Genomic DNA, 27,555 nt, shown 5'->3' with positions numbered 1-27,555 from the left:
TGACACAATAACTTTTAATTTTGTTTCCATATGCGTGATTTACAACAACGCGGTGTACATGTTAAAATAACAAATGTTTTGACCTATGTAGAGTATAATGTACAAAAGTGATCAAGTATATCTGAATTGATACTTACAACAGATCTTCGTCAACAGTTACAAAACGATTGCAGACAAGTGGCCCTAAAAATCAAACAAGCTAATAACATTTCCAAGGCAGGTGTGATGTATAAAGAAGAATAGTGTTATTTCTCAATACATATTAAGTATTAAACAGTGCACAACAGCTTAGGCAAAAAAACACTTTCAGTACCACAATAAACCAGAGCTGAAAAAACTTTGGTCAAATCAATAACAAGGAACAACAAAACAAAAAGAAAAGTGGGTATTAATATCTTATAAAGCTAGATTGTTCTTCAATAAACCATCAACTAGTTTTTAATCTGATTCTCTTCTCTTACTCCAACATAATACTGTGTGCAGTAACACTTCTGTGTAAAAGCCTAGGATAAGGACTATAAAATACATTTGTATGCATTAAAATACATTAATTAATGTCTATGTTAGATTACATATTTTGGCTGCGTTTACACAGGCAGCACATTTCTGATCTTTTGCCCAATTATTGTCAAACGAGCTGATCTGATTGGTCAAAAGACCAATTAGTGGAAAAAGATCAGACTTGGGCTGCCTGTGTAAACGTAGCTTTTGAGACATCAACACGATTGGCATAAACATTTCTGAATGGCTATGCAGTGTTTAAGACAGTATTATGCATTGTTTATGAATATGTTATGCATTTCTTATGCAAGGGCTTTACATCAATGTGCTACCTTGAGCATTGAGGTAGTAACAAAACAGCGACAATTAGATACGTGCAATATATCCAGTCCCCCTGTTAATGTACAAAGATACACACACACACACACACATACAGGCACACACACTCCACAATCACACACTGCCTAATAAGGACTCTCCACTTGCGCTGTGTATTTTGTAAAACTTTTGCATCTTCATTTCCCTTATGCAAGAGCGGCCTACAGAAGAGCAAAGAGATTTTACAGTACATAATCTCCCAACAATAATAAAAAAAAAACTGTTAATAAACATCCAAACTGTGGCCCAATGCTTACCTTTAACCCACAGGTGACGCCAGTGTACCGGTTGCGGTAGTGGTAGAAGTTGGGCAGGACACACCTTCCCCCGTTGAGGCATCTCTGCTTACAGACGGCTGTCCGTCCGGCAGAAGGAGGAAATAGTATAGAACTCAATATAAGTATAGGATAAAAGTATATAGCTATGTATTGAAACTTGGCAGCAGTATATCATATTGAATGAGAGAAGGACTCACCAGACTGATACTGTAGGCCTTCCCATCCTGTGGAACAGTGGCAGGTGTTGGGTCCCACACACTCACCACCGTTCTTACACTTCTGCAGGCACACGGCTAAACACACGCACGCACGCACGCACGCACGCACGCACGCACACACACACACACACACACACACAAACACACACACACACACACACACAGTTGCTTAGCATTGTAAAGGCATCTTTACATGGTGACAGGTTCAGGTTAACATTATGTTGTCACTCACGAATGTTACACCTCTTCCCCCTCCACCCAGATGCACAGGAGCAGGAGTTGGGCCCCACACACTTCCCCTTGTTCATGCACATGGGGTCGCACACACCTGAAAGACACAATGCAACATGCATTTTTGGCTCAATTAACATAACTACATGTACATACTAGCTTGCTACAGGGTTATTACAATTAGGTCCTTTCACATGTATTTACGTTGGTATAGGGCCTATAACCATTTAATACTACATGGATAGACAGTGATGTGGGGTGTTTGGTTGTGTCTTCTGACACCGCTTCCCTGTGTAGCCCCCGGGGCAGGAGCACACGTTGTTCCTCATACACTGACCTCCGTTCTTACAGGGAGGAATGCACACAGCTGGAGGGCACAGCGCACAGTGACACAGCTACAGTTATACCTCACTAAACCACAGTACCACCATGCAATAGACTTCTGTGCAAATTGACGGATCAATCACTAATAGGGGAACAGTAGAATGTGTCACAATCAATTGAGGTCATTGATTGTCAGTGTGACACCTATTCTTACCAATCTGACATTGGGAGCCATAGAAGCCACCGGGACAGGCGCAGATGTTGGGTTTGATACAAGTCCCACCATTCAAACACACTGGATTGCAGACAGCTGGAGGTGAAGACAATGGAATATTTAGCCCATAGCTAAACATACTGTTGTCGAAAAGAGATATATTCGTCATGGGCTTCTAAGTAGAAACACGTGGTGTTGATTGGCGTTACCTGAGTTACATGTTGGTCCGTACCAGCCAGACTTGCACTTACACACATCGGGAGAAGTACACTCCCCTCCGTTTTCACAGTGTCTGTTGCACACCACTGAACAGAGACACACATAGACACAGTTACACACGACAACTCCTAACCCCTATACACACATTCCATTTTTTTTAAGAAGCAGACTGGTTTAGATAATTGTAGAGAAACATGATACATGCCAGAAAGGAACAAATGGATTGAATTATCTCTCACTGATTTCACATCTTGGTCCCACGTAACCGTAAGGACAGGTGCAGAGATTCCTGACCAGACAGGTTCCTCCATGCTGGCAAGATGGCTCACAGTTAGCTACAAACACAGCAACCAAGGGGTGTACAGAGCATCCAGTAAGAAAAGGAGAATATATACAATATTTACAATGGAGAACATAGCCTGTACCCAGATCTGTTTGTGCTATCTTATCATCTCATATTACGTCATTGTCAAGCCACACAATGAGTGGCAATGAGTCGGCAAGTTAGCACAAACAGATTTGCGGCCAGGATATAGAGTACAGTACATAGTTAGAGTTCAAATATGTGTGGGATGATATGTTTACCTTCCTCACATGTTGGTCCGCTGTAGCCCACGGGACACACACACACATCTGGGCTGACACACTTCCCCTGGTTCTTGCAGTCCGGTCGGCAGACAGCTGAGAAGGTAGAAGGTTAATAGAATTTACAACTTCTATGTGTAACTGAAAACAACTTATTCTAATTTACAGACATTTTTGCAGAAGTTACTTTGTAACTCTCATAAAGAGCCATAAGAATAGAAACTCAGCTGTCTCGTCCAACCCTGACTGTTGTTCCTACCTATGTGGCAGTTATATCCGGTATAGCCTTCTTTACAAGTGCAGGTGTTGGGTAGAGAGCAGTCCATATTCCTTCCACATGGATACCGGCACACAGCTGGAAAACACCACAAACAGTTTCATGGGAACCTACAGTACACAGTGGCTTGCGAAAGTATTCACCCCTCTTGGCATTTTTCCTATCTTGTTGCCTTACAACCTGGAGTTAAAATAGATTTTCGGGGGGGTTTGTATAATTTGATTTACACAACATGCCTACCACTTTGAAGATGTAAAATATTTTTTATTGTGAAACAAACAAGAAATAAGACAAAAAAACGGAAAACTTGAGCGTCCATAACTATTCCCCCCCCCAAAGTCAATACTTTGTTGAGCCACCTTTGGCAGCAATTACAGCTGCAAGTCTCTTGGGGTATGTCTCTATAAGCTTGGCACATCTAGCCACTGGGATTTTTGCCCATTCTTCAAGGCAAAACTGATCCAGTTCCTTCAAGTTGGATGGTTTCCGCTGGTGTACAGCAATCTTTAAGTCATACCACAGATTCTCAATTGAATTGAGGTCTTGGCTTTGACTAGGCCATTCCAAGACATTTAAATGTTTCCCCTTAAACCACTCGAGTGTTGCTTTAGCAGTATGCTTAGGGTCATTGTCCTGCTGGAAGGTGAACGGCCGTCCCAGTCTCAAATCTCTGGAAGACTGAAACAGGTTTCCCTCAAGAATTTCCCTGTATTTAGCGCCATCAATCATTCCTTCAATTCTGACCAGTTTCCCAGTCCCTGCCGAAGAAAAACATCCCCACAGCATGATGCTACCACCACCATACTTCACTGTGGAAATGGTGTTCTCGGGGTAAAGAGAGGTGTTGGGTTTGCGCCAGACATAGCATTTTCCTTGATGGCCAAAAAGCAACATTTTAGTCTCATCTGAACAGAGTACCTTCTTCCACATGTTTGGGGAGTCTCCCACATGCCTTTTGGTGAACACCATAACGTGTTTGCTTATTTTTTGTCTTTAAGCAATGTTTTTTTTCTGGCCACTCTTCCGTAAACCCCAGCTCTGTAGAGTGTACGGCTTAAAGTTGTCCTATGGACAGATACGCCAATCTCCGCTGTGGAGCTTTCCAGCTAAAGAAATCAGCCAAGACCTCAGAAAAAAATTGTAGACCTCCACAAGTCTGGTTCATCCTTGGGAGCAATTTCCAAACACCTGAAGGTACCACGTTCATCTGTACAAACAATAGTACACAAGTATAAACACCATGGGACCACGCAGTTGTCATACCGCTCAGGAAGGAGACGCGTTCTGTCTCCTAGAGACGAACGTATTTTGGTGTGAAAAGTGCTAATCAATCCCAGAACAGCAGCAAAAGACCATGTGAAGATGCTGGAGGAAACAGGTACAAAAGTATCTATATCCACAGTAAAACGAGTCCGATATTGACATAACCTGAAAGGCCGCTCACCAAGGAAGAATCCACTGCTCCAAAACCACCATAAAAAAGCCAGACTACGGTTTGCAACTGCACACGGGGACAAAGATCGTACTTTTTGGAAAAATGTCCTCTGGTCTGATGAAACAAAAATAGAACTGTTTGGCCATAATGACCATTGTTATGTTAGGAAGAAGAAGGGGGAGGCTTGCAAGCCGAAGAACACCATCCCAACCATGAAGCACGGGGTGGGCAGCATCATGTTGTGGGGGTGCTTTGATACAGGAGAGACTGGTGCACGTCACAAAATAGATGGCATCCTGAGGAAGGCAAATTATGTGGATATATTGAAGCAACATCTCAAGACATCAGTCAGGAAGTTAAAGCTTGGTCGCAAATGGGTCTTCCAAATGGACAATGACCCCAAGCAAACTTCCAATTTTGTGGCAAAATGGCTTAAGGACAGTAAAGTCAAGGTATTAGAGTGGTCATCACAAAGCCCCGACCTCAATCCTATAGAAAATTTGTGGGGAGAACTGAAAAAGCTTGTGCGTGCAAGGAGGCCTACAAACCTAACTCAGTTACATCAGATCTGTCATGAGGAATGGGCCAAAATGCGGCCAACTTATTGTGGGAAGCTTGTGGAAGGCTACCCAAAACGTTTGACCCAAGTTAAACAATTGAAAGGCAATGCAACAAAATACTAATTGACTGTATGTAAACTTCTGACCAACTTGGAATGTGACGAAATAAATAAAAGTTCAAATAAATCAGAATGATTCTGACATTCTGACATTTCACATTCTTTAAATAAAGTGGTGATCCTAACTGACCTAAGACAGGGGAATTTTACTTGGATTAAATATCAGGAATTGTGAAAAACTGACTTTAAATGTGTTTGGCTAAGGTGTATGTAAACTTCCGACTTCAACTGTATATACTGAGATCCTGTGACACTTAGATTACACACACGTCGACTTTATTTAACTAATTATGTGACTTCTGAAGGTAATTGGTTGCACCAGATCTTATTTAGGGGCTTCATAGCAAAGGGGGTGAATACATATGCACACACCACTTTTCCGTGTTTTATTTTGTAGAATTTTTTAAAACATGTTATATTTTTCATTTCACTTCACCAATTTGGACTATTTTGTGTATGTCCATTACATGAAATCCAAATAAAAATCCAATAAATTACAGGTTGTAATGCAACATAACAGGAAAAACGCCAAGGGGGATGAATACTTTTGCAAGGCACTGTACGTCCATGTAAGGAAATTCATTTTAAAAAGATATGAAAAAAGAACAAAGACCATATGAATGAAAAACAGACAACAAGAGTGCTGACCGCTAACCTTTGCAGGTGACCCCATCTCCAATGTAACCATACGGGCAGCGGCCACACTTGAAGGAGCCTGAGACAGTGGGCTCGCAGGGCACACTGGAGAAGAAGGGCGAGTCCGCACAGGTCACTATTTTAGACGATGACCCACACCTGACCCCATGGCTGAGGTCAGGAGTCAGGTCCACCTTGCTGCTCTGACCTCGGTTGTGATTGGTGGGGGTGGAGACTCTGGTGATAGTTTGGTCCTGGGGGCTAATAGATGTCTTTCTGTCCACGGAGAGGACTCTATTGCTACCCAATGAGGGCCCCTCAGTTTCTGGGAGGAGGTGGAGGAAGAAGAGGAGGAGGTGGTGCCAGTGATTTCCCTACTGGAGTCTTCCATCACTTGGGGACGTCCAAGTGGTAACTGGCCTCTGTCCTGTAAAACACTGGAAGTTAGAGGATAGAGCTTGAAAAGGAACTCAAATGGGATTTGTATAGAGCTATTATAACTCAGTCACCTCTATCAACTAACCCTGAAGACCTAGCATAACAGTTAGCTTTACTAGGAGCCAGCTATAAAACTATGAAATAAGCCCATATAAGCCCAGATATTTAATAACCTTATAATAAACACCCAAACACACGAACCCTGTGAATCATCAGCTAAGTGATCAGGTGACCCTTCTCACCTGTTGTGGTGCTTCTACTACAGGTGTGTCCGTTGCCATGGAGCCCAGGTGGACAGGGTCCACAGATGTACCCTACGGACACGTGTGTGCTCTCGAAGCACTGCACCCCTGGGTAGCATGGTTGTCTGGAGCAGGGGGCCTGGCTTGATGGTTTAACCGTGCTAGAATCCTGGTGACCTCCTGTGGGTACAGCGGGTACAGGCACGGTCACTCTATGAATAGGCTCATAGTCATCACCCTTACCACTGGACGGCTCCGATTTAACTACAGGAGAAGAGGAGGTAGAATATATTTATTCACAGTCAATAGAAATATATTAAGAAATTAATGAGGGTTGGGGGTGAGAGGATATGGGTAGAGAAAGAGAGAGATACAGAGGGAGGGAGAGAGACAGAGACAGGGAGAGGGGGAGAGTGGGACCCACTGCAACTCTTCCCGTCCCCAGTGTAACCCTCTGGACAGGAGCCACAGGTGAATGAGCCCAGTGTGTTTTTGCAGCCCACCCCAGGGAAGCATGGCTCTGCGGCACATTCATCCACATCCTCTCTACAGGTATGACCTGGAACACAAAAACAACATGAATGAAAACAGCCTTCCACACACATAGGATGTAATCCACTAACAAAACATCAAAATCTAAATTCACTGAACCAGATAAGGAAATCTGGCACTGCTTGTATCCAAACACTGAAAGAGTGGTCATAAGGAGTATGGTTCATAGAATGGAGTGTCAAAGCACAGCTTCCTAACTGATCGATTCAAAGTAAGTTCTCAGAGTCATAAAAGCATCCGAGACCCACAAATGAGCTGCAGTATTAGCATGGACAGCATGTACAACGTACAGTGTGTGTTGTAATTCTATTTCTGTCATGTACAGTACCTGTCATTCTGGGGGGACAGATGCAGGAGAAAGAGTTGGGTCCGTCTATACACTTGACCAGACGGCAGGGGTTGGGTTTACAGTCGTCTATGTCCTCCTCACACCTGTCCCCTGTGAAGCCAGCGGGACAGACACATAGGTAGTCCCCGCTGCCAGAGGGGAGGTTGATGTTTGTAACACAGGAAGCTCCGTTCAGACAGTCACAGGGCCGCAGAGAGACCTGGACACACACACACACACAAACACAAACACACGCACACACACAAAGGAGCGGGAAGTGTTCGTAGAGCTTTAGTTTAATTCACAAACACTTTGAAATAGACATATAAGCATGAGGAAGAACGATTGACAATCCGTGAGTAATTACTACATTTTAGTTTTGAATGTCTTGCTAACAGACATACCAAAGCAACAGACGCAGAAAGACTAGTACAGCGGCAGGCTGGACAATAAGGATTGTACATCTAGGGAAAAGCTGACAATCAAGAGAAATCTATAGGAATCCCCATTCACAGAGTTAACAGAATCAAGTCAAGGAATTCACATCCCAAGTTTCTTATTTTGGGAACATCCTTATTCAACAGTGTTCTCATCTTTTGAAACCTACCTGTACAGAGGCAAGCGTCTCAGCACTACAATCGTCTGTGATAGTGAACTGAAAGGTCTGCGTGGAGGAGACGGCAGCAGTGTCAGTAGCCTTCCAGATGAGCAGGCCAGCGGGGGAGAGGGAGGCGTCACTGGGGCCTGACTCCAGAGTGAACAGCACCACAGAGCCTTCTGGGTCCTGAGCCTGCAGCTGGTACACAAAGTTCTCTCCCTGGAACGTCTGCAGATGCCCCTGGGCTGACTGAAACACTGGTGGCTCACTCTCTTCCAGGAGCGGAATAGTAATATTTAGTAATAACGTTAATAATGTCATCATTAAAGTCCATATCATTATCTGAGGTACAAAATATACAATCATTTTCCCTTTATTTCAACTTGTTTATTGATATGTTTATCTATCTTTGTAAATTGTTCTATTCCTAATTTGAACCAGTTGTATTAATTTCTATAATTTACTCTGATTGATTTGGAGTGATTTGGCCTCATTTTGTATAAACACTCAAATCAAAACACAGCACAAAGAACACATTGAGTCAACCACAATTACAGTACCCAGAGGCCTGACGTTACTATAATGAGTCTGACCCCAATAACACCTTGTTCTCTATAGCATGACCAACGCTGAGCTGTAGACATATTGCAGAGACCGTGCAGCCATATGTGTTCTCTGTGACTGTGTGCTGTCGTCAGTAGTGGGTGGCAGCGAATACCTTTCAGTTTGCTGTGTTCTGAATTTGTATAGAGATGCTGTTGTATAATGTAAACAGCAGTTGTAGAGTAAAAGTACGTTATAGGTAAGAGGACATTGTACTTACTCTCAGCGATGGACCATGTGTATTTGGAGGAGTCTGGTCGGCATATCAGGCAAGGGCTGCTGGGATTGAGGTCTCCCTCTCCATAACACACACTGTCAATGTTGCATGTTTTCTCCTGCTGATTGATACACAGTAACACAACTGGCACGTATCTGTTTGCCTTTTAGAAAACATAAAAACATCTGTTCTTGCCATTGAAATAGGAACCAGGAACACTTTTCAGGCCAACAAGAGAACAAGGGCTGGCAATGTCTTACTGCATATACACGCAAGTGAACCTTGACAATCACACTGTACATGTGGATATGGCTAAAACACCTAATTGTTTCCTGTGTTAAGAGATGCCAGGGAGGTAATCAATCAGAGCATTGGCCACTTTTCGTTTGGGTGATAAATGTTCTGTTTGAGTTCTTCAGAAGAAACTCATAACTAGGAGTGGTGCTCATATAGCACATGGGGATGTGTGAAACGTACTCGTCAGCATGAAGCGTCTCCACTTGCGCCACATAGCTAGCTTTTTGTGTAGCGCCGACTGGTAAGACGCTTCGGGCTGAGGAGTACGTTTCACACATCCCCATGTGCTACACTCACAGTTAGCTTTAAGATGGTCCGGGCCCATGTGCTACACTCACAGTTAGCTTTAAGATGGTCCGGGCCCATGTGCTACACTCACAGTTAGCTTTAAGAGGGTCCGGGCCCATGTGCTACACTCACAGTTAGCTTTAAGATGGTCCGGGCCCATGTGCTACACTCACAGTTAGCTTTAAGATGGTCCGGGCCCATGTGCTACACTCACAGTTAGCTTTAAGAGGGTCCGGGCCCATGTGCTGGTTTTTCCTGGTGGGGAAGGGGCCTAAAATTTGAGCTAGCCTGAATGTCCCACAACATAATGTACAGTATCTGTTGAATGTTAGTGGCTGAAAAAGAACCCAAACTACAAAAAGCGGATTCATGCATCCTGTTCTCAATCAACATGTTCTCAATCAACTTGGAAAACACAAGGAACAAGGACATGAAAAAAAAGGGGAAAAAGGTTACCTTGTTAAAAGTATTGAATCATTTAAAGTCAGATTCTAATCATTAAACAACGCATTCTGATCATGCTATCAGAAACATTGTGATTCCAAGAGAAACCCACCCTGGAGGTACAAAGAATGTCAGCATTGAGCGTGCAGATCTGACAGGCTCCATCGAACAGGGTCAGGATCTTGGCGTTACTGTAGCCATAGCCGTCGTTGGACACCTGCCAAGACAACGTTAATGACTTACTTATCAGTGACTACTGGTAATAAACATTTACAGAAGCTACTACAATAAGTAAGAGTATCTTGTCCAGGTTGCACCATCTTGAAAACATCTGGTTGTTGTGCAAACAAACCACATTACAACACTAGGCCAGAACCCTGCCCTGCTGCAAACAGTACTATTGTTTAGGGCTCTGTTACCCAGCTGTATTTTATGGGTGATTTGCCCATTCCCAAATGAGTCTGGACCCATTGGTGGGTTGGGACCTTTTGGGTAACAGCTTAAGACTGGCTCCTGGTTAGAAACGGTAAAAACTTTACTGCGATGTGCTGCATAGTGTTGTTCCACTGACTTTGATCTGCCAGCGTGCGAGGGGTCTGTCGGTGGCCGTATCCAGGTCCAGGCCTGCACTGGGTTGTCTGTACTCCAGGGGGAGCTGACACTCCAGACCTGACACATCCAGGAAGTTAGCCAGGGTAAACTGAGGTTCATCCAGGGTCCACTCACCATCCACAAACTGGACGCACGCAGACAGAGACAGGTGGGGACACTTGGGTCAGAAGTACTGTGCGACAGAAATTAAAATCACAAATATGGAGGTGTGCGTGTGTGTGTGTGTGTCGGTGTGTATGTGTGTGTTTCTGTGTGTTATGTAGTATGGTACCTTTTCCTTCAAAAATTCACACTTCAGTTCATAGGAGTCTTTGATGCCTTGTCCAAAGACCTGTACAGTGGAGCAGTCACTCTGTCTGACATCACACAGTCCCTCGTTCTCCAGCTCTGTGATCTCTGGAGTCTGGTCTTCATCATCCCAAATGACACCAGAAACAGACACAAATGAGAAGCAAAAAAAATGTCAGCAGGTTTTTAACAAATCATTTCACTAGGATTAGTAAATTACTGTGATATGTCTTTCATTTTGATGAACTATGAGCCAAACCCTGGTCTAGTGTTGACTTACAATATGTATGATTGACTTAGAGCATAGATGTGTGTTACAGATCCAACCCTCCCATCTTCTTACCAGAGATAACGCTGCAGTCGTAGGAGCCGAACCCGGGGAAGCACACACACCCCCACTCGGAGCACTGCCCATTCCCATTACATAGATTAGGACACTTGAGGAAGGACAGCATGTCCTGGTGCTCTTCCTCTCTCCCCCTCTCCTCCACTAGCCTCCTCTCACACTCGTTCTCAAGCAGAGGCAGAGTGGCGCCCACCCAGGCCTGGTCGTCCTTTAGCTGGAGGTCGCTGACGCACATAGCCACCGCCTGGCTCACTATGGCCGGGCCTAAGAGCCGGCCGCAGCCCAGGACCACGCTGGAGTTAGCCACCGCCCGCTGGCACTGCACCCTGGCCTGGAGCTGTGTTAGCCCAGACAGGGTGGGCCAGGTGGGTGGAGGAGAGGACTCGGGCCGGGCCGTCAGGTCGTGGTCCTCTGGGAAGAAGTAGGTGAAGCCCTCCAGGTCGGACTGGCTCAGGCTCTGGTAGGGCGTGTCGGGGAGGAACTGGTAGGACTGGCGCCTACCACGGCTCCTCTGGTTGTTGGCACCATGGCTGGAGCCTGTTAGGGTAGAGCCTCTCTCTGCAGGCTGGGCGGAGGTGTCCTTGGCCCGGCCGTGCCGGTTGGTGTTCCCTGAGGGCTGGTCGTGGTGGTCTTTGAACAGCTCTACTGAGTTGATGTATTCGGCAGTGACATCCAAAGTGGGGATGATACTGTGGAGTCTCACGTTGCCGTGGTGAGAACAGGAGGAGTCGGAGCCAGGGATTGGCTGAGACCTGGTTTGCGGGGATGTGGGGCAGGACTCCTCTTCACAGTTACAGTACCTGCGAGGGTTTGGGGCGCTCTGATAGGACGGAACGGCGTCAAACAAGCTGCCACCAGGAGGGAGTCTGCCAGAAGAGAAATACATCCTTATCAGTTAGGATCTCGACGGAAATACATTCAACAAATAATAATGTAACACACCACAGCTGAAAGAGCTCATGTAAAATGTCAAAATGATTCATATCCATCGTTTAAAAGAACAGTCTCAGGTCCAGATTTGGTTGTTGCACTTGCGCTTTGCAGATCTAAAGAAATTCTATAGGCATAGGAATTACAATGAAAGCTGCAGTGCAATCACTGATAGGCTGGTTAGAACAATCACCACATATCTTCTTCAGATCTGCAAACTCCATAGCGTTAGGGGCTAGAGGTTGATTTGAGACTTGGCATCAGACTAACTTCCATTCAGAGATGAAGGCTGCTACGTCTTCGTTGTCCAGCGCTGCGCCCCTGCTGTGTGGAGGTCATTGTGGGTCTGTCCGTCATACGTCCCACACAGGCCCTGGGTTTGGCTCCAGTCTGAGCTGGGGGCCCTCAGGGTCAGACTCATGCCCCAGTCAGACACATCGGCACGCACAAATGCCCCAGACGAGAAGGTCATCTACAGCACAGACAGAAAGGGGATTAGATCCTATTGTATTCTGTTGTATTTCATTTGATTTTGCTCTATTCTATTACAACTAAATGATTTTCTGCTTTCCAGTGCGTCACTATATCATCACAGTCTGTATCATATCATAGTTAGCATAAACAATTGAATACAGACTTTGCACTGTAAGTTTACACTGCCTTTCTCAACACACTATTGGCTAATGACTACTACCTGTGGGCGTGAGCTTCAACTCGGTGACCTTTTCTTTTTCCTGCCACCACCAACTCATCGGAAGACAACTTTAATTTAATTCAATTTTTTACGTTACACTTTATTTATTTATTCACTCACTGTGACTTTGCGTCCTTGGTAACACTCAGTGATGCAGATGCGGCTTTTGCCCACGTCCCTGTTCTTCACCGACAGGTGCGGCCTGGTGTCCCCCAGCTCTCCGTTGCACATGTCGAAGGCTATGACGTCACCGCCGTCTCTCGCCACGAAGCCGCAAATGCACGAGGCACCGTGGACAACGCTCCCACACTCCCACTGGCGCACATGGACCTCGAACGGCTGCCTCGTGCTCTTGTACAGCACAAACGTCCCGATCTGATAGTTGTCATACTGCCTGGAAGGAAATGCATGAAATATATTACACTACAGTATCAGTTACGGTAATTTGTATTCTTATGATTGTTATCATATTTGCAGGCTAACATTGCCTTGACTGCATCTATCATTTATGCTGACTATAAAGGAGTGACTGAAGTACCTGCCATCAAACGTGATGATGTGAGGATCAGTGAAAGAGTAGCAGTATGCAGAGGGAACATCCGTCACTGTGATCTGAAAACACAGAGAAAATATCACATATCAGATATCATTTATTTCATTTTCACATTCAGCTATCTAGATGGGAAAATAAAGTGTATACAGTGCATGCTTACATGAGTGTGTTGGCAACTTACAGTTTATGTATGGGAATTGTGGCAGTGAGCAAATGTACACTATACAGTGTATACAGCATCATAGCATATTCTGCATTGAGTGAGTTAACCTCTCTTGGGTAGCGGGCAGTATTTTGACGTCCGGATGAAAAGTGTGTCCGTAGTAAACTGTGCCCTGTTTAAATCGGGTACGTTTTTTTATCCGGACGTGCAAATACTGCCCCCTGGCCCCAACAGGTTAATAAGAGTGTGCTCCTAATCTCAGCTCGTTACCTGTATAAAAGACACCTGGGAGCCAGAAATCTTTCTGATTGAGAGGGGGTCAAATACTTATTTCCCTCATTAAAATGCAAATCAATTTATAACATTTTTGTTGTTGTTATTCTGTCTCTCACTGTTCAAATAAACCTGCCATTAAAATTATAGACTGATCATTTCTTTGTCAGTGGGCAAACGTACAAAATCAGCAGGGGATCAAATACTTTTTTCCTTCACTGTACGTTACACCCAGATCTGTTAACAACCTAGACTGGTCCGAGACCTGTTTATGCTGTCTTGCAAAGTTTTATGGCAAACAGTGTGACAATGACCATAGGAGTTGTCAAGACAGCACAAACAGATCTGGGACCAGGCTAAAAACAACCGTCACTCTCCTCCCAACCCATCACAAGGGTATTTTTTCCAGTTCCAGTACCTGCACACTCTGTGGTGTGTAGCCGCTCCAGAGGAAGTTGGATGTGACGATGGGTTTGACAAAGATCTGTGTTGTCCTGTCCCCGTCCTTGAGGAAGTCTGTGACAGCGCTGAGGTGAACCAGGGCCTGGCTACACACCCCATTACGACACCCCAGGCTCTGAGAGAGATCCACCCGGCACGACGACAACACCACGTCTGGACCCAGCAGATCGTCTCCTGCAAAGGAATAGATCATGTAATGGTTGTTGTCATTGGCTTTGGTTTTGTCTTTTTCGTAGGGATACCAACATGTCAATATGCGTTGTCACTGGAGAATCAAGACGCTATGGAAATCAAACGTATTGCCAAAATCAGTTATTAAGAATACTACATTTTGAAGAATAAAACTTTACTGTGGTGATACTGTGAGTATGCATGATTACTTACGAAGTCTTTACCTTGATTGCTTGTACTCAGGTGTAAGGAGAGAGTACACTGCTCTGTGGTGGAGGAGGAGGCACCATCAGGGCAGGGGACAGGGATGGTACTCTCCACAGTCAACTCATAGTCCTTCCCATCCTCAGACACAGTAGTCACCTCTGGTCTCAACTGCAGAGACAAATCACAAGAGAAATTATGATTAACCAGTGACTATTTAAAACAAAAAGGAGACACACAAACCCAGACCCAGAGAGAGAGAGAGAGACAGACAGGCATGTACGCACACACAACTTACACACTTTACACACACTCAAACACCAAATCCTTGAAATAGTGTTCTCTATCTCTTTGACTTACCCTGATCCCGGCGAAGAACTCTTCGCTCTCCGCAGGGGTTCCCTGGATGTCCGGCGAGTCCAGAAAAAAACTGGAGCAACAGCAGTAAATCTGACAGAGAGGGAAGGACAGCCACAGCCGTTCAAGAGGAAGAGAGGCGCTACAGTTCAGGATGTAGAAAAGCCTTTATAGTTGAAGCCAGGTAATATACATGACACCACAGGAAAACAAAGCAACATGTCTGACAAGAGTTTCATAAAAGGATGACACGACAATATACTGTATAACTTTGATGGCCGGTGACAGTCTAGGTTTTCAACACGGCCAGCTCGATTGCTCTATATCCTCACTTGTAAAATAAATTCACTTCAGTTTTGAGAGAGAGCTCGGAAGCTAGCATTATTCTGGGCGTTTGACTGTTTTACAAGAGAGGTAGAAGCTACCCCTAACCACAAGTCTCGGATCAAATGACACCACCCCCGATCTTAACCTTAACCATTAGAGAGAGGAAAAATATGTGACCCTGCGTCAGTGGTTAGGGGTAACTTCTACCCACCTTGTCCCCCAGTCGGAGGTTGATCCCGTCCAGCTCGATGAAGGCAACGGTTTGGACAGTAGTCTGTTGTTTCAGTTCTTCTTTGATGCCTTGGGGGGAGAGGCGAGACCAGGCAACCACATAGCCTAGGGAGCTGTTCACTCTATGGCCCTCGAAGCTGCACTTCAGGTAGACGATGCTCCCAGAGAGCTCTGCTACTATCACAGGTATTGATGGAGAAGGAGGCTGTTGGCTGGAAGGGATAACGGAGTCGTGTTCAGTAGGGTACACCGAAGCAAAATGTTTAGCAACATATTTTATTGGACAAAATTAGACAAAATGTCTTATTGGACAAAATGGGTAGTTTCACTCAGTTGTATTCCTACTGAACATGTAACTGGTATTTACATGGACATAGCAGGTAATAATGTATACAGTATTTGGGTGATATGAGATGGTTGTGTTATAATAGAAGCTTGGCTGAATGTTTTTGTCCTGTGACCCACCAAGTAATCAAAATCTATATTTCAGGCAAAGATCCAGTTCTCAGCCACTGCTTTCCAGTGGGTCCCAACATTTTGGTCGATTTCTGTAACTCTATCAGGGAAAGGGGCCAACCATAACAAACCAAAAGAGTAGGTACCTTCTCCTATTTATAGTATCCCTTCCAACTTGATAACGTCTCTTGTGTGAATAAAAGTTAATTAAACCATCCACCTATGTCCCCAGCCACCCTCCTCCTTCGCCCTAAAACCGGCAAAGGGATAATTCAGGACCTCGCCGAGAGATGTTGTCATGGAGACGGGGCGAGGGAGGCAGGACACACATGCTTAGCTCATTAAGAGGACCTGTGAGGGGCCTGTTGCTGCATTCCACACCGCATGGCAATTCTGACGTGGATTGTTGTGGTGTCTGACTTTAACAAGGGCCTCCTATAGAGCCAGACAACACACAGTCAGGAGGCAGAGAGCTCACTCACCTTTACACGCTCCAGCAACCTCCACCTCGTCAGGACCACACACCACCGCCGCAGAGTCTGACATCTCTACATGGTGAATGATAGCAGGACAATTAACAGACAATTAACAATGGTGGTCTTAACAGTTAACACTACAGAGGTCTGAGTCACAAGCACATAAATAACAGTTTAATGAGTTACATGTGGTTAGTGCTAATTATTTAGCGTTTTTACAGTTGTATCATGTCACCTTTACCTACACTATTACCACTATAAGAATTCCCTCTTAATAATAATAATAAAATTAGTTATATCCTATTCTAGGAGCATGTACAGCATTTAGCAAACACTTTTAAAGAAACCTAAAGTAATGTAATGTTTACATTGACACATACAGGAAGAGATCAAAGCATAGAGCACTGGCAATACGCTATGAAAGTGATGCAGCACTACATCGTTCTGTACTTCCGGGGTCAGCCCTAATCTTTTGAATGGGCTTGACGATTATATCATCAAATTCATGAAAACACGCCCGTTTATACAATTATATATGTGTTTGTGGATGAATTGCCTTTTATGACATTTTGGCGCTGAAGATCATAGCACTCCGTTTTTGCCTATTGAAGAAAAGAAAAAACTACAAGGCTACTTCCTAGAAAATGCAGCCTCACTTTCATAGCATATGAAGCTCCTCATTGCCTCCACCTAAACAGACTATCGTAAACAGCTGCTGTACCCTGTGCGCAGTAGCCCATGCAAACCTGGGTGGGCTGGAGCAGGTAGACGTAGAAGTCTCCACAGTTGCGCATGGTGACAGGGATGCGGAACAGGCAGCAGTCCTTACTGCTGCTGAGGAAGAACTGCCAGGTGGCACAGGCCGTCAGCTGCGTCACTTCCAGGGGCCGCGGAAGGCTCTCGCCCTCCCCCAGAGACAGCCAGACTGGGGCCTGGGTCCCACAGTGGTTCACCTGGTGGACACAGATGAAGACAATGGAGAACAGAATAAGACTACTTTAGCCAGGTTCCAGATCTGTTTGCGCTGTCTTGCAAACTTCTAGTCACTCAATGTGATAATAAGTAAGACAGCACAAATATGTCTGGGACCAGGCTAGTTTATACTGGGTGGTAATAATACAACCACATGGGTAATGATCGGCAGGGCGACACTTTTCAGGCAACAACTGCAATATGACACATGACAATGCCCTGGGAAGAAGAGGAAGCTGACACCTCTGATGGATCCTTCAGTCTGCAGTACAGCAGGCAGCCCAGGGAAAATGAGTCTCCCCGTCTCTCTCCTGTCTCTCGTCTCTCTCCTGTCTCTCTTGTCTCTCATCTGTCTCCCCGTCTCTCTCCTGGCTCTCTTGTCTCTTGTCTGTCTCTCTCCTGTCTCTCGTTTGTCTCTAATATCTCTCTCCTGTCTCTTGCTCTCTTCGATCCTGTGCTTAATGCTGATACCATCCCAGGGTCCTCGGAACAAAGAGCCTATGTTCACTTGAAAGTGCAAGACTAGCACTCATGTTACCACTGCAATGACTTGGCTACTCACTGAAAAGTACTCAAGTGCAAGAATAGCTGCTTAAGAAAATATTTACTATATAAACTAAAGTAAAAAATGTAATAAAAAGTAACACAATAAAATAACAATAACGAGGCTATATACAGGGGGTACCGATACCGAGTCAATGTGTGGGGATACAGGTTAGTCAAGGTAATTTGTACATCTAGGTAAGGGTAAAGTGACTATGCATGAACAATAAACAGCGAGTAGCAGCAGGGTAAAAACAAGGGGGGGGGGGGGGGGGGGGGGGGGCATTTGATTAATTGTTCAGCAGTCTTATGGCTTGGGGGTACAAGCTGTTAAGGAGCCTTTTGGACCTAGATTTGGCGCTCCGGTACCGCTTGCCGTGTGGTAACAGAGAGAACAGTCTATGACTTGGGTGACTTGACAATTTTTGTGCCTTCCTCTGACACCGCCTAGTATATAGGTCCTGGATGGCAGGACGCTTGAACCCAGTGATGTACTGGGCGGTACTCACTACCCTCTGTAGCACCTTACAGTCGGATGGCGAGCAGTTGCCATACAAGGCGGTGATGCAACCGGTCAGGATGCTCTCGATGGTGCAGCTGTAGAACTTTTTTAGGATCTGGGGACCCATGCCAAATCTTTTCGGTCTCCTGAGGGGGAAAAGGTGTTGTCATGCCCACTTCATGACTGTCTTGGTGTGTTTGGACCATGATAGTTTGTTGGTGATGTGGACACCAAGGAACTTGAAACTCTCGACCCGCTCCACTACAGCCCCGTCGATGTGAATGGGGGCATGTTCGGCCCCCCTTTTCCTGTAGTCCACGATCAGCTCCTTTGTCTTGCTCAAGCTTGTTGTCCTGGCACCACACTGCCAGATCTCTGACCTCCTCCCTATAGGCTGTCTCATCGTTGATCAGGCCTACCACTGTTGTGTTGTCAGCAAACTTAATGATGGTGTTGGAGTTGCGCTTGGCCACGCAGTCATGGGTGAAGAGGGAGTACAGGAGCGAACTAAGCATGCACCCCTGAGGGTCCCCAGTGTTGAGGATCAGAGTGGCAGATGTGTTGTTGCCTACTGTTAGCACATGGGGTGGCCCTTCAGGAAGACCAGGATCCAGTTGCAGAAGAAGGTGTTTAGTCCCAGAGTCCCTGTTTAGTCCCAGTCCCTAGTGATAGGCATTGTGGGCACTATGGTGTTGAACGCTGAGCTGTAGTCAATGAACTGCATTCTCACATAGATGTTCCTTTTGTCCAGGTGGGAAAGGGCAGTATGGAGTGCGATTAAGATTGCGTCATCTGTGGGTCTGTTGGGCCGGTATGCGAAATGGAGTGGGTCTTGGGTTTACGGGATGATGGTGGTATAAACACCATGGGACCACGCAGCTGTCATACCACTTAGGAAGGAGACGCGTTCTGTCTCCTAGAGATGAATGTACTTTGGTGCGAAAAGTGCAAATCAATCCCAGATCTTCACGAGAACCTTGTGAAGATGCTGGAGGAAACAGGTAGAAAAGTATCTATATCCACAGTAAAACGAGTCCGATATCGACATTACCTGAAAGGCCGCTCAGCAAGGAAGAAGCCACTGCTCCAAAACTGCCATAAAAAAGCCAGACTACGGTTTGCAACTGCACATGGGGACAAAGATCGTACTTTTTGGAGAAATGTTCTCTGGTCTGATGAAACAAAAATAGAACTGTTAGGCCATAATGACCATCGTTACGTTTGAAGGAAAAAGGGGGATGCTTGCAGGACGAAGAACACCATCCCAACCGTGAAGCACGGGGGTGGCAGCATCATGTTGTGGGGGTGCTTTGCTGCAGGAGGGACTGGTGCACGTCACAAAATAGATGGCATCATGAGGAGGAAAATTATGTGGATATATTGAAGCAACATCTCAAGACATCAGTCAGGAAGTTAAAGCTTGGTCGCAAATGGGTCTTCCAAATGGACAATGACCCCAAGCATACTTCCAAAGTTGTGGCAAAATGGCTTAAGGACAACAAAGTGGAGTGGCCATCAAAAAGCCCTGACCTCAATCATACAGAAAATTTGTGGGCAGAACGGTTAAAGCGTATGCGAGCAAGGAGGCCTACAAACCTGACTCAGTTACACCAGCTCTGTCAGGAGGAATGGGCCCAAAATTCACCCAACTTATTGTGGGAAGATTGTGGAAGGCTACCTGAAACGTTTGACCCAAGTTAAACAATTTACAGGTAATGCTACCAAATACAAATTGAGTGTATGTAAACTTCTGACCCAATGGGAATGTGATGAAAGAAATCAAAGCTGAAATAAATAATTGTCTCTACTATTACTCTGACATTTCACATTCTTAAAATAAAGTGGTGATCCTAACTGACCTAAGACAGGGAATTTTTACTAGGATTGAAAAACTGAGTTTAAATGTATTTGGCTGAGGTGTATGTAAACTTCCGACTTCAACTATATGTACGGTCACTGTGGGGATGAAGTCGTCAATGCACTTATTGATGAAGCAGGTGACTGAGGTGGTATACTCCTCAATGCCATTGGATGAATCCCGTAACATATTCTAGTCTGTGCTAGCAAAACAGTCCTGTAGCGTAGCATCCGCGTCATCTGACCACTTTAGTTTTTGCTTGTAAGCAGGAATCAGGAGATAGAATTATGGTCAGATTTGCCAAATGGAGGGCGAGGGAGAGCTTTGTATGCGTCTCTGTGTGTGGAGCAAAGGTGGTCTAGAGTTTTTTTCCCCTCTGGATGCACATGTGACATGATGGTAGAAATTAGGTAAAACGGATTTAAGTTTGCCTGCATTAAAGTCCCTGGCCACTAGGAGCGCCGCTTCTGGATGAATAATTTCTTGTTTGCTGATGGCCTTAGTGGTCTTTGTGCCAGCATTGGTTTGTGGTGGTAAATAGACGACTACGAAAAATGTATATTATTCGTGTCGTCGTTTAACCACAACTGGGTGAAACATAAGATATTACAGTTTTTAATGTCCCGTTGGTAAGATAGTCTCAAACGGACATCAACCAGTATATTTTCCAGTGATTGCACGTTGGCCAATAGAACGGATGGTAGAGATGAGTTACCCACCCGCCGACGAATTCTCTCAAGGCACCCCGATCTCCGCCCCCTGTATTTCTGTCTTTTCTTCACGCGAATGATGGGATTTGGGCCTGGTCTCAGAGATGCAGTATGTGCTTCGCGTCAGACTCATTAAATAAAAAAATCTTCATCCAGTTCGAGGTGAGTAATCGCTGTTCTGATTTCCAGAAGCTCTTTTCAGTCATAAGAGACGGTAGCAGCAATATTATGTACAAAATAAGTTACAAACAATGCAAAAAATGACACAAAATAGCACAGTTGGTTAGGAGCCCGTAAAAAAACGGCAGCCATCCCCTCCGGCGCCATTGTAAGATCTCATGGGGACAATATTTTTCTGTACTGTTCTGACTGAGGCATGGCATTTGCTATGAAAGACCACCTAAACCAGGGGTGTATAACACATTTTTCTCTGGGGGCCACATTCGGTCTTCAACAGAGGTCCGGAGGGTGGCACTGACATTTTTAAAAATATTTCCTTGGCGTCAAAATAAAAATAGTCCTCTATCCATCGTTTTGGAAATTTTCAATGCTTCCTGACTGTCTAGCTTCCATTTCGGTGATTATTAGTGAGCTGGACACAGTCAAGAAACAATACGGTGTTAGCGACACGTAGGGGGATGGGGTGACCTCCATACATTGTAACATGCTTTGAGACCTAGAGAGAAAAAGTACTATAAAATAAAATGTATCATCGGTATTTACCTCCACACATTGTGTGGGCATGCTGGCGGGCCTGTCAAAGATCTGGAACTGGTACCAGCCTGGTATGAGGGAATGGTCACAGATGAAGTCCTGGAGGGCTGACTGCTGCAGGCTGCGGGAGCTGAAACTGGTGCTGCGGTATGGGTTCTGGAGCAGAGAGTGACCCCCCGGAGCACATTCTGGGGGCAGCACTGAGGATAGACACAAGCAGCCAAACATGTAGCACAAACATGAGTCAATAAGGTGCTGCTTTGTTTTCACTCAAAGCACACGCACGCATATGCACACAATTTGATTTGAAGTTACCGATCCCAAGTTACCCCCCCAACACACACACACACACACACAAAATCAACTGAGTTAGCAATGAAACACTGTCAATACTATGTTGCAACCATGTAATAACTAGGCCTAGCCTGGTCATAACAATTGTAAAATAGGAGTTATGGGATTATGAGACAAATTAATGTTGAAATTATGTTGATCTTGTTTGTACTTTTGTGCATAAAAAAACACATTTATTTGGAGAAATGAAACTCTTAACAAAACAACAATTTTCTGGAGTTGGAACGTCTAGGAGTTGTGACTAGAGGGAGTACAACTACGACCGGAAGTTACTTTTCGCAGCAGGTTAGGAGAGCATTTTAGCTAACCCTAAACTTTTTCTAACCTTAACCTAAGTCTCCTAACCGGCCACATGAATTGTCCTAACCTGCTGCGTAAATGATCCTAACCTGCTACGAAAAAGTACCTTCCGATCGTAGCTGTACTCCCTTTAGTCAGAACCAAGTAAAAAATGGTGACATCATAGAGAGACACTGACATTCTAGGTGCATCAATCAAACAATTACTTGACTAAACAACAAAGTACTTTCAAAAAATATTGTGTTAAACTAGTTAAAATAACTGTTTATAACTATGGAGGATCATAACCCTTTCCAGAGTAATGCTTTCACACCTGACTCAACACAAGGTAAGCATTTTATGTTCAATTACAATTCAAACCTCTCAAAACTGTCTGTTAGCTTTTCAGCTCTCTAACTATCTATGCTTTATGCTTTATTCTAAAGTTAGCATGAAATTATCATTTTGCATGACAGAAATTAACAAGGCAAAGGCATAATGACTTTAAAAATGCATTTATTCATAACATACTGTACAAAATATTTTGTGAATCAAAAAATGATAATTTGGTTTGCTTTCAGGAAACAGTTTACTGGCAGGACAGATAACTCTGGTCATAGATCACAGCACAAACCCTCCGGTTGTAACAGCCCATTTCCAGCAGCCTCCTAATCATCCCAATCTCCTTCATCACCATCTTCATCTTCATCATCACCATCAACCCCTTCTTTCTCATCTTCAAACCCATCAACATGCGATCTATGGCACATTGTTGTCTACCAAAGATCAGCCCCCTCAGCCACCACCAGTGCCACAAATCTGGGCAGTATGCCCCCCACCAGGGTACATCTGTGTGGCTGCACCAGCACCAGCAGCTGCAACCAACATTACCATGGCACCTATTGACACAACAATGAACACTGGCAATCCAGTTGTCCCATTGGAGGAGGCCGCAGGAAGCCCTGTGATGGAAGCTACTAAAAAGAAAGAGGATGCAGATCAGAGAAGAGGGGAGACGACAAAGAAAACAGCCATCATTGGAGAGGTTGGTGACAGTAGTGATGGCATGAACAGTGAAAAGATAGAAGGTGAAAAGAGGGATGGAGAAAGAAGTGTAGAGGAGAGTAACCCTAGTCCTGTGAAGGAGGTGGTCCAATGTGCAACGAGCGGTGCTGCAGATGGAGGTGGGGACAGAACAGGTTCAGACATTTCCTCATCCAGGAAGCAGAAAGGTAGCGTTAAGGGGGCTAAGTTAGGGGTGCGTCCTACCCAAAACGCTCCCCAACCTCCAAGGAGCCGTCTGGGTCATCAGATGATGCAGTCTGTTCAGGTTTTCCACAAACTTGGGGTAAAAGCCCAGACATCCAATCAGTCCAACCAGTCCATTCCCAATGAACAAATGACAGAAGAACAAGTAATTTTGATGGACCAGGACCTGCTAGACTTTGAGACGATTCATGTTACCGTAGCAAACAGTAACTCCTCAGTGGTGGAAATAAGAATACGAGATGATGTAGATACCATTGGGGCATCCCAAGCTGAACATCCTTCGTCTGCAAAACCAACTGTCTTTGACAACCCAATAACATTTGACAACCTTTCACAGAAGTCTGCTAGCTCCACAACCAAGTCTGTCTCCCCATCCTGTCAGAGTAGGCAACCAACTTCATCAGGGGGAACAATCCACAGCGACCCCACACACTCCCAACCCTTCGCACCACCCATTACCCAAAACCACCCCCCGTTCAAAGCCCCCAACCCTCACCCAAGGAGAAGGTACCGTGGTTCTCGCCATCAGTTTCCCAACACGTGCCATCACCCAACCCCTCCTGGGCAGTACGGGAGGTTACCCCCTCCTGATTCCCTCTACTTTCCCAGCCCCTGGCAGGCCTCGGTGCCCATCTCTCTGTGGCAGAGGGAGGAGAGGGAGGACATGAAGAGGAAGACCCAGCAGCAGAGAGAAAGGATGTCCCGGATCACCAAACAAGGCTGGGACCACAACGTGTTCATCAACAGGGACCAATACACTCTGGAGAAATACCTGAGTAGTTCCACAGTACCCATGCTGAAGGGCACCATGAGCGCCTGGAAAAAGCTAATGGAGATCTGGAATAAATGAATGGCAATTTTTTTGGTTAGCATGTGTTTAGTGTATCTTTTCGGAAACTATAGTGATGCACGGGGTATACTACAAAAGGTGGTAAAGACGGTTCACTTCTATGTTTTCTACATTGACTGCCACTGTACTGTATGCAAGTTACGGACAGTCGTGTTCCACTAATTGAATGTGATTTACAGGGAAGTGTGATTGTCAAATCCACTATGCTCAATGCAGGAGATCCACTTTGTATGTGATTTTCTTCAACTTCCCCTACATCTATGTTGTAATTTAATGTATCCAATGACAGTCCCAGCTGGGAGCAGTTAGACTGGAAGTGTTTAGTATGAAAGGATCCGTTACCAAACATGGCGTCTCCAAACATGGCGTCTCTTTGGCTACGGAACTAAGCCGTAGCCAAAGCTAACAGCCTTATTATTTATAGGCTTCCAAGTCAAGTAGAGACACTTCAGCCTTGGCAGGATGTGACTGCTAATGTCCATATGGTCCATTTTAATATATGCCTTCACATGAGAGGTATCATAAAAGGGGGAAGGAATATGAAGTACTTGCTATTCAATGGCATGTGGTAAAAACCTGATGTGGTGATCAGAATGTTGCTTAAGATAAGCATGTTTAAAGCAGCTTCAAAGACAGTCCGACTTCTCAGTTTAGGGTGAAATGTGAAATTGAAACAGGAGGGAAAGTATTTATTTGGAGCATACCGAAGCGAGACCCTCGGGTGTTGGACAGAATCTAAATGAAAGACATCCTCTTGAAACTTTGCTGAGAGGGAAAGTAGGCCTACTGCAAATACAGCTGTTCTGAAGCAGGAATGTTTGGTAGTTGCCACAGTAACACCAGCTGTGTTCACCTGAGTAACAATTCTGACATCACAGTCAGGTAATGGTGGAGCAAGATTCTAAAATGTACTACTGATGCTCTTGATATTATGTAGGTGTGTCCTTTATAATGTATCTGGCATAAGAGCAGAGGATAAAAATGAACTTTCAGTACAATTACCAACAACACTTATTACAACAAGATCATGGTAAGTGTGTTGTTTGAACATCTTTTAATAGCATAACCACAAAACCAAAAATGATGAAACAATCAGAAATTGCTTCACAAAGAAAAAGTGCACTTAGGTCATACTAGCATCAAATATGATTACTATTAATTGCATGCCTAACAAAAATAGATGGTCATGATTTCTCAAATATTGAATATAAAACTAATTTGATTGTCTTCAATATACAGGACACCGTTCAAAAATGGGCCTAGATTCTGCTGTTCTTGCAAACATTTCCACAGAGGCCTACACCTCTGGAGGTATCATCCAGCCATCTACTCCATGGATTGATTATGTCTACACTCCACACCCTCAGCACCTTCCGATGATGCCTATTGGACCAGCCTGGCGCTCACAGCCATACCACTGTGTTCCAACCATGGTGGGTGCTGCTATACCTCCCGTATCTGTGGTTGATCCCAGCATCCCCTCTACGGTGATGAAAGGAGAGAAGAATAAAAGGCAACGAGCTGTTAGGGCGAGGGCAAAAAGAGACCCTAACAGTTTCACTCAGAAATATAGGAGACTGATGACAGTGATGGGCAAGACTGGAACCAAAATTGACGACACCTCTTGTTCAAACTATCAGAGATGCGACGCTACTGATATAGTGAATCTTCCAAGTCAGGCAACGGAGGCCAAAACAGAAGAGGTGGGTACCGCTGACAGAAACTTATATATGCTAATGGTTAATGAAGAGCAGAACAGCATGAGGGAAAATAAAGACGAAGACAAGATGAATAGAGAGAAAGATGGAGAGGAAACTCCAAAAGTGATAGCTGTGGGGCTTAAAGGCCAACATGAGATGAGCATGAGGCAGAGATTTCACAGCCAAGTGAAAAGTCATCGCCCAACTAACTATGACACAGTGACTACAGTCGGACAAGTTGTTGCAGGTGACGACAGGATCTTTCAGAGGTACCCTATCATCGTTCACTCTCAGCAGCACCTGGTCAGTCCATCTCTCTTCCGCCAAGACGGGAACTCTCATAGTCAATGTCCTGAGATACCCTTCAGCACCATATCTCTGTCCGAGTGGGCGGCCCTCATGGACAGGTGTCTCTTCCCACCTTGGCCGCAGGGGTCAAAGGCTTGTGTGGTTGGAGAAGACACAGAGACAGGCTTGGCCCCTGCTGCCTCCAATGACAGGTCAACAGACTGCCATCGCAATGAGAGTCGTAGGTATGTGCCCTTGGATGACAGCACCTTGATTGATGAACTTTACTATCAGTATGCACGCCACAGATTTACATCATTCTTACCAGATGGACAGGACTAACGAATGGAGAGAGCAGATACAAAATCACCCGAGACTTTTGAAAATGTTTATCTGGCTCTAATAAAGTATATATTTTCAGCATTAAAAACGGTATTGTCACCTTTTCTTCCATAGCTATGCAACATTTATCCCCCAGTTCATAATAGTAGGCTTAATGTGTTCATAATATTCATCGTAAACCATGTCCGTTGAAAAAAAGAAGTTTGAAACCCATTGGTAGGCTACAGGTAATTTTCGCACATCATTTTACGGTCTACATACAATTTAGTCCCAATTTGGCATTATCAATTAATAGCATTGGCATATCACTTACCTGTTTGACAAAACATTGTATTAGGGAGTAAAATGATAAGGAAATACAAATGTTCCAAAACTATGTTAAGTTTCATCGTTCACGAGCCAATGTGAAGCCTTCCAAAATGACCACTGACAGACCACGGTTTTACAAAGGTCCTTGGCTCCTCAAAAGGTATGCTCAGTTCAGCTGCCTTGGGTTTTCCAGTAGCCTAAAAAAAGAGTAGGGATAGGCAGAAATAATCGACCATCAAAGACACCGCCGAGAGTCAAAGAAAGACCGTTTCTAAGAGGTTCGCAAAGAGCTGATAAAAGCACTTCCCCGGCACGCCGGACTGCGGCGCGTGACCACAAA

At 44.8% G+C, this 27,555-nt stretch overlaps 1 protein-coding gene across 1 annotated transcript; it reads right to left on the bottom strand.

Moving 5' to 3' along the window:
- vwde (von Willebrand factor D and EGF domains) lies at window positions 1-27,555 on the bottom strand. Its single transcript, XM_029718758.1, is given in 33 exon segments — window positions 1-337; window positions 1,137-1,234; window positions 1,355-1,450; window positions 1,608-1,703; window positions 2,145-2,240; window positions 2,354-2,449; window positions 2,603-2,698; window positions 2,949-3,044; window positions 3,208-3,303; window positions 5,995-6,349; window positions 6,396-6,412; window positions 6,656-6,919; window positions 7,080-7,214; window positions 7,536-7,755; window positions 8,143-8,405; window positions 8,957-9,074; window positions 10,095-10,199; window positions 10,554-10,718; window positions 10,866-11,002; window positions 11,226-12,094; window positions 12,429-12,486; window positions 12,489-12,630; window positions 12,973-13,246; window positions 13,391-13,464; window positions 14,260-14,477; window positions 14,699-14,849; window positions 15,039-15,128; window positions 15,574-15,775; window positions 15,778-15,805; window positions 16,532-16,597; window positions 17,247-17,478; window positions 21,834-22,024; window positions 27,220-27,555. Coding segments are annotated over 33 exon segments (5,235 nt in total). The 5' UTR covers window positions 27,236-27,555; the 3' UTR covers window positions 1-262.

Source organism: Salmo trutta, chromosome 3, assembly GCF_901001165.1.
Source record: "Salmo trutta chromosome 3, fSalTru1.1, whole genome shotgun sequence".
NCBI lineage: Eukaryota > Metazoa > Chordata > Actinopteri > Salmoniformes > Salmonidae > Salmo > Salmo trutta.
This window is presented reverse-complemented; position numbering and strand designations above follow the sequence as displayed.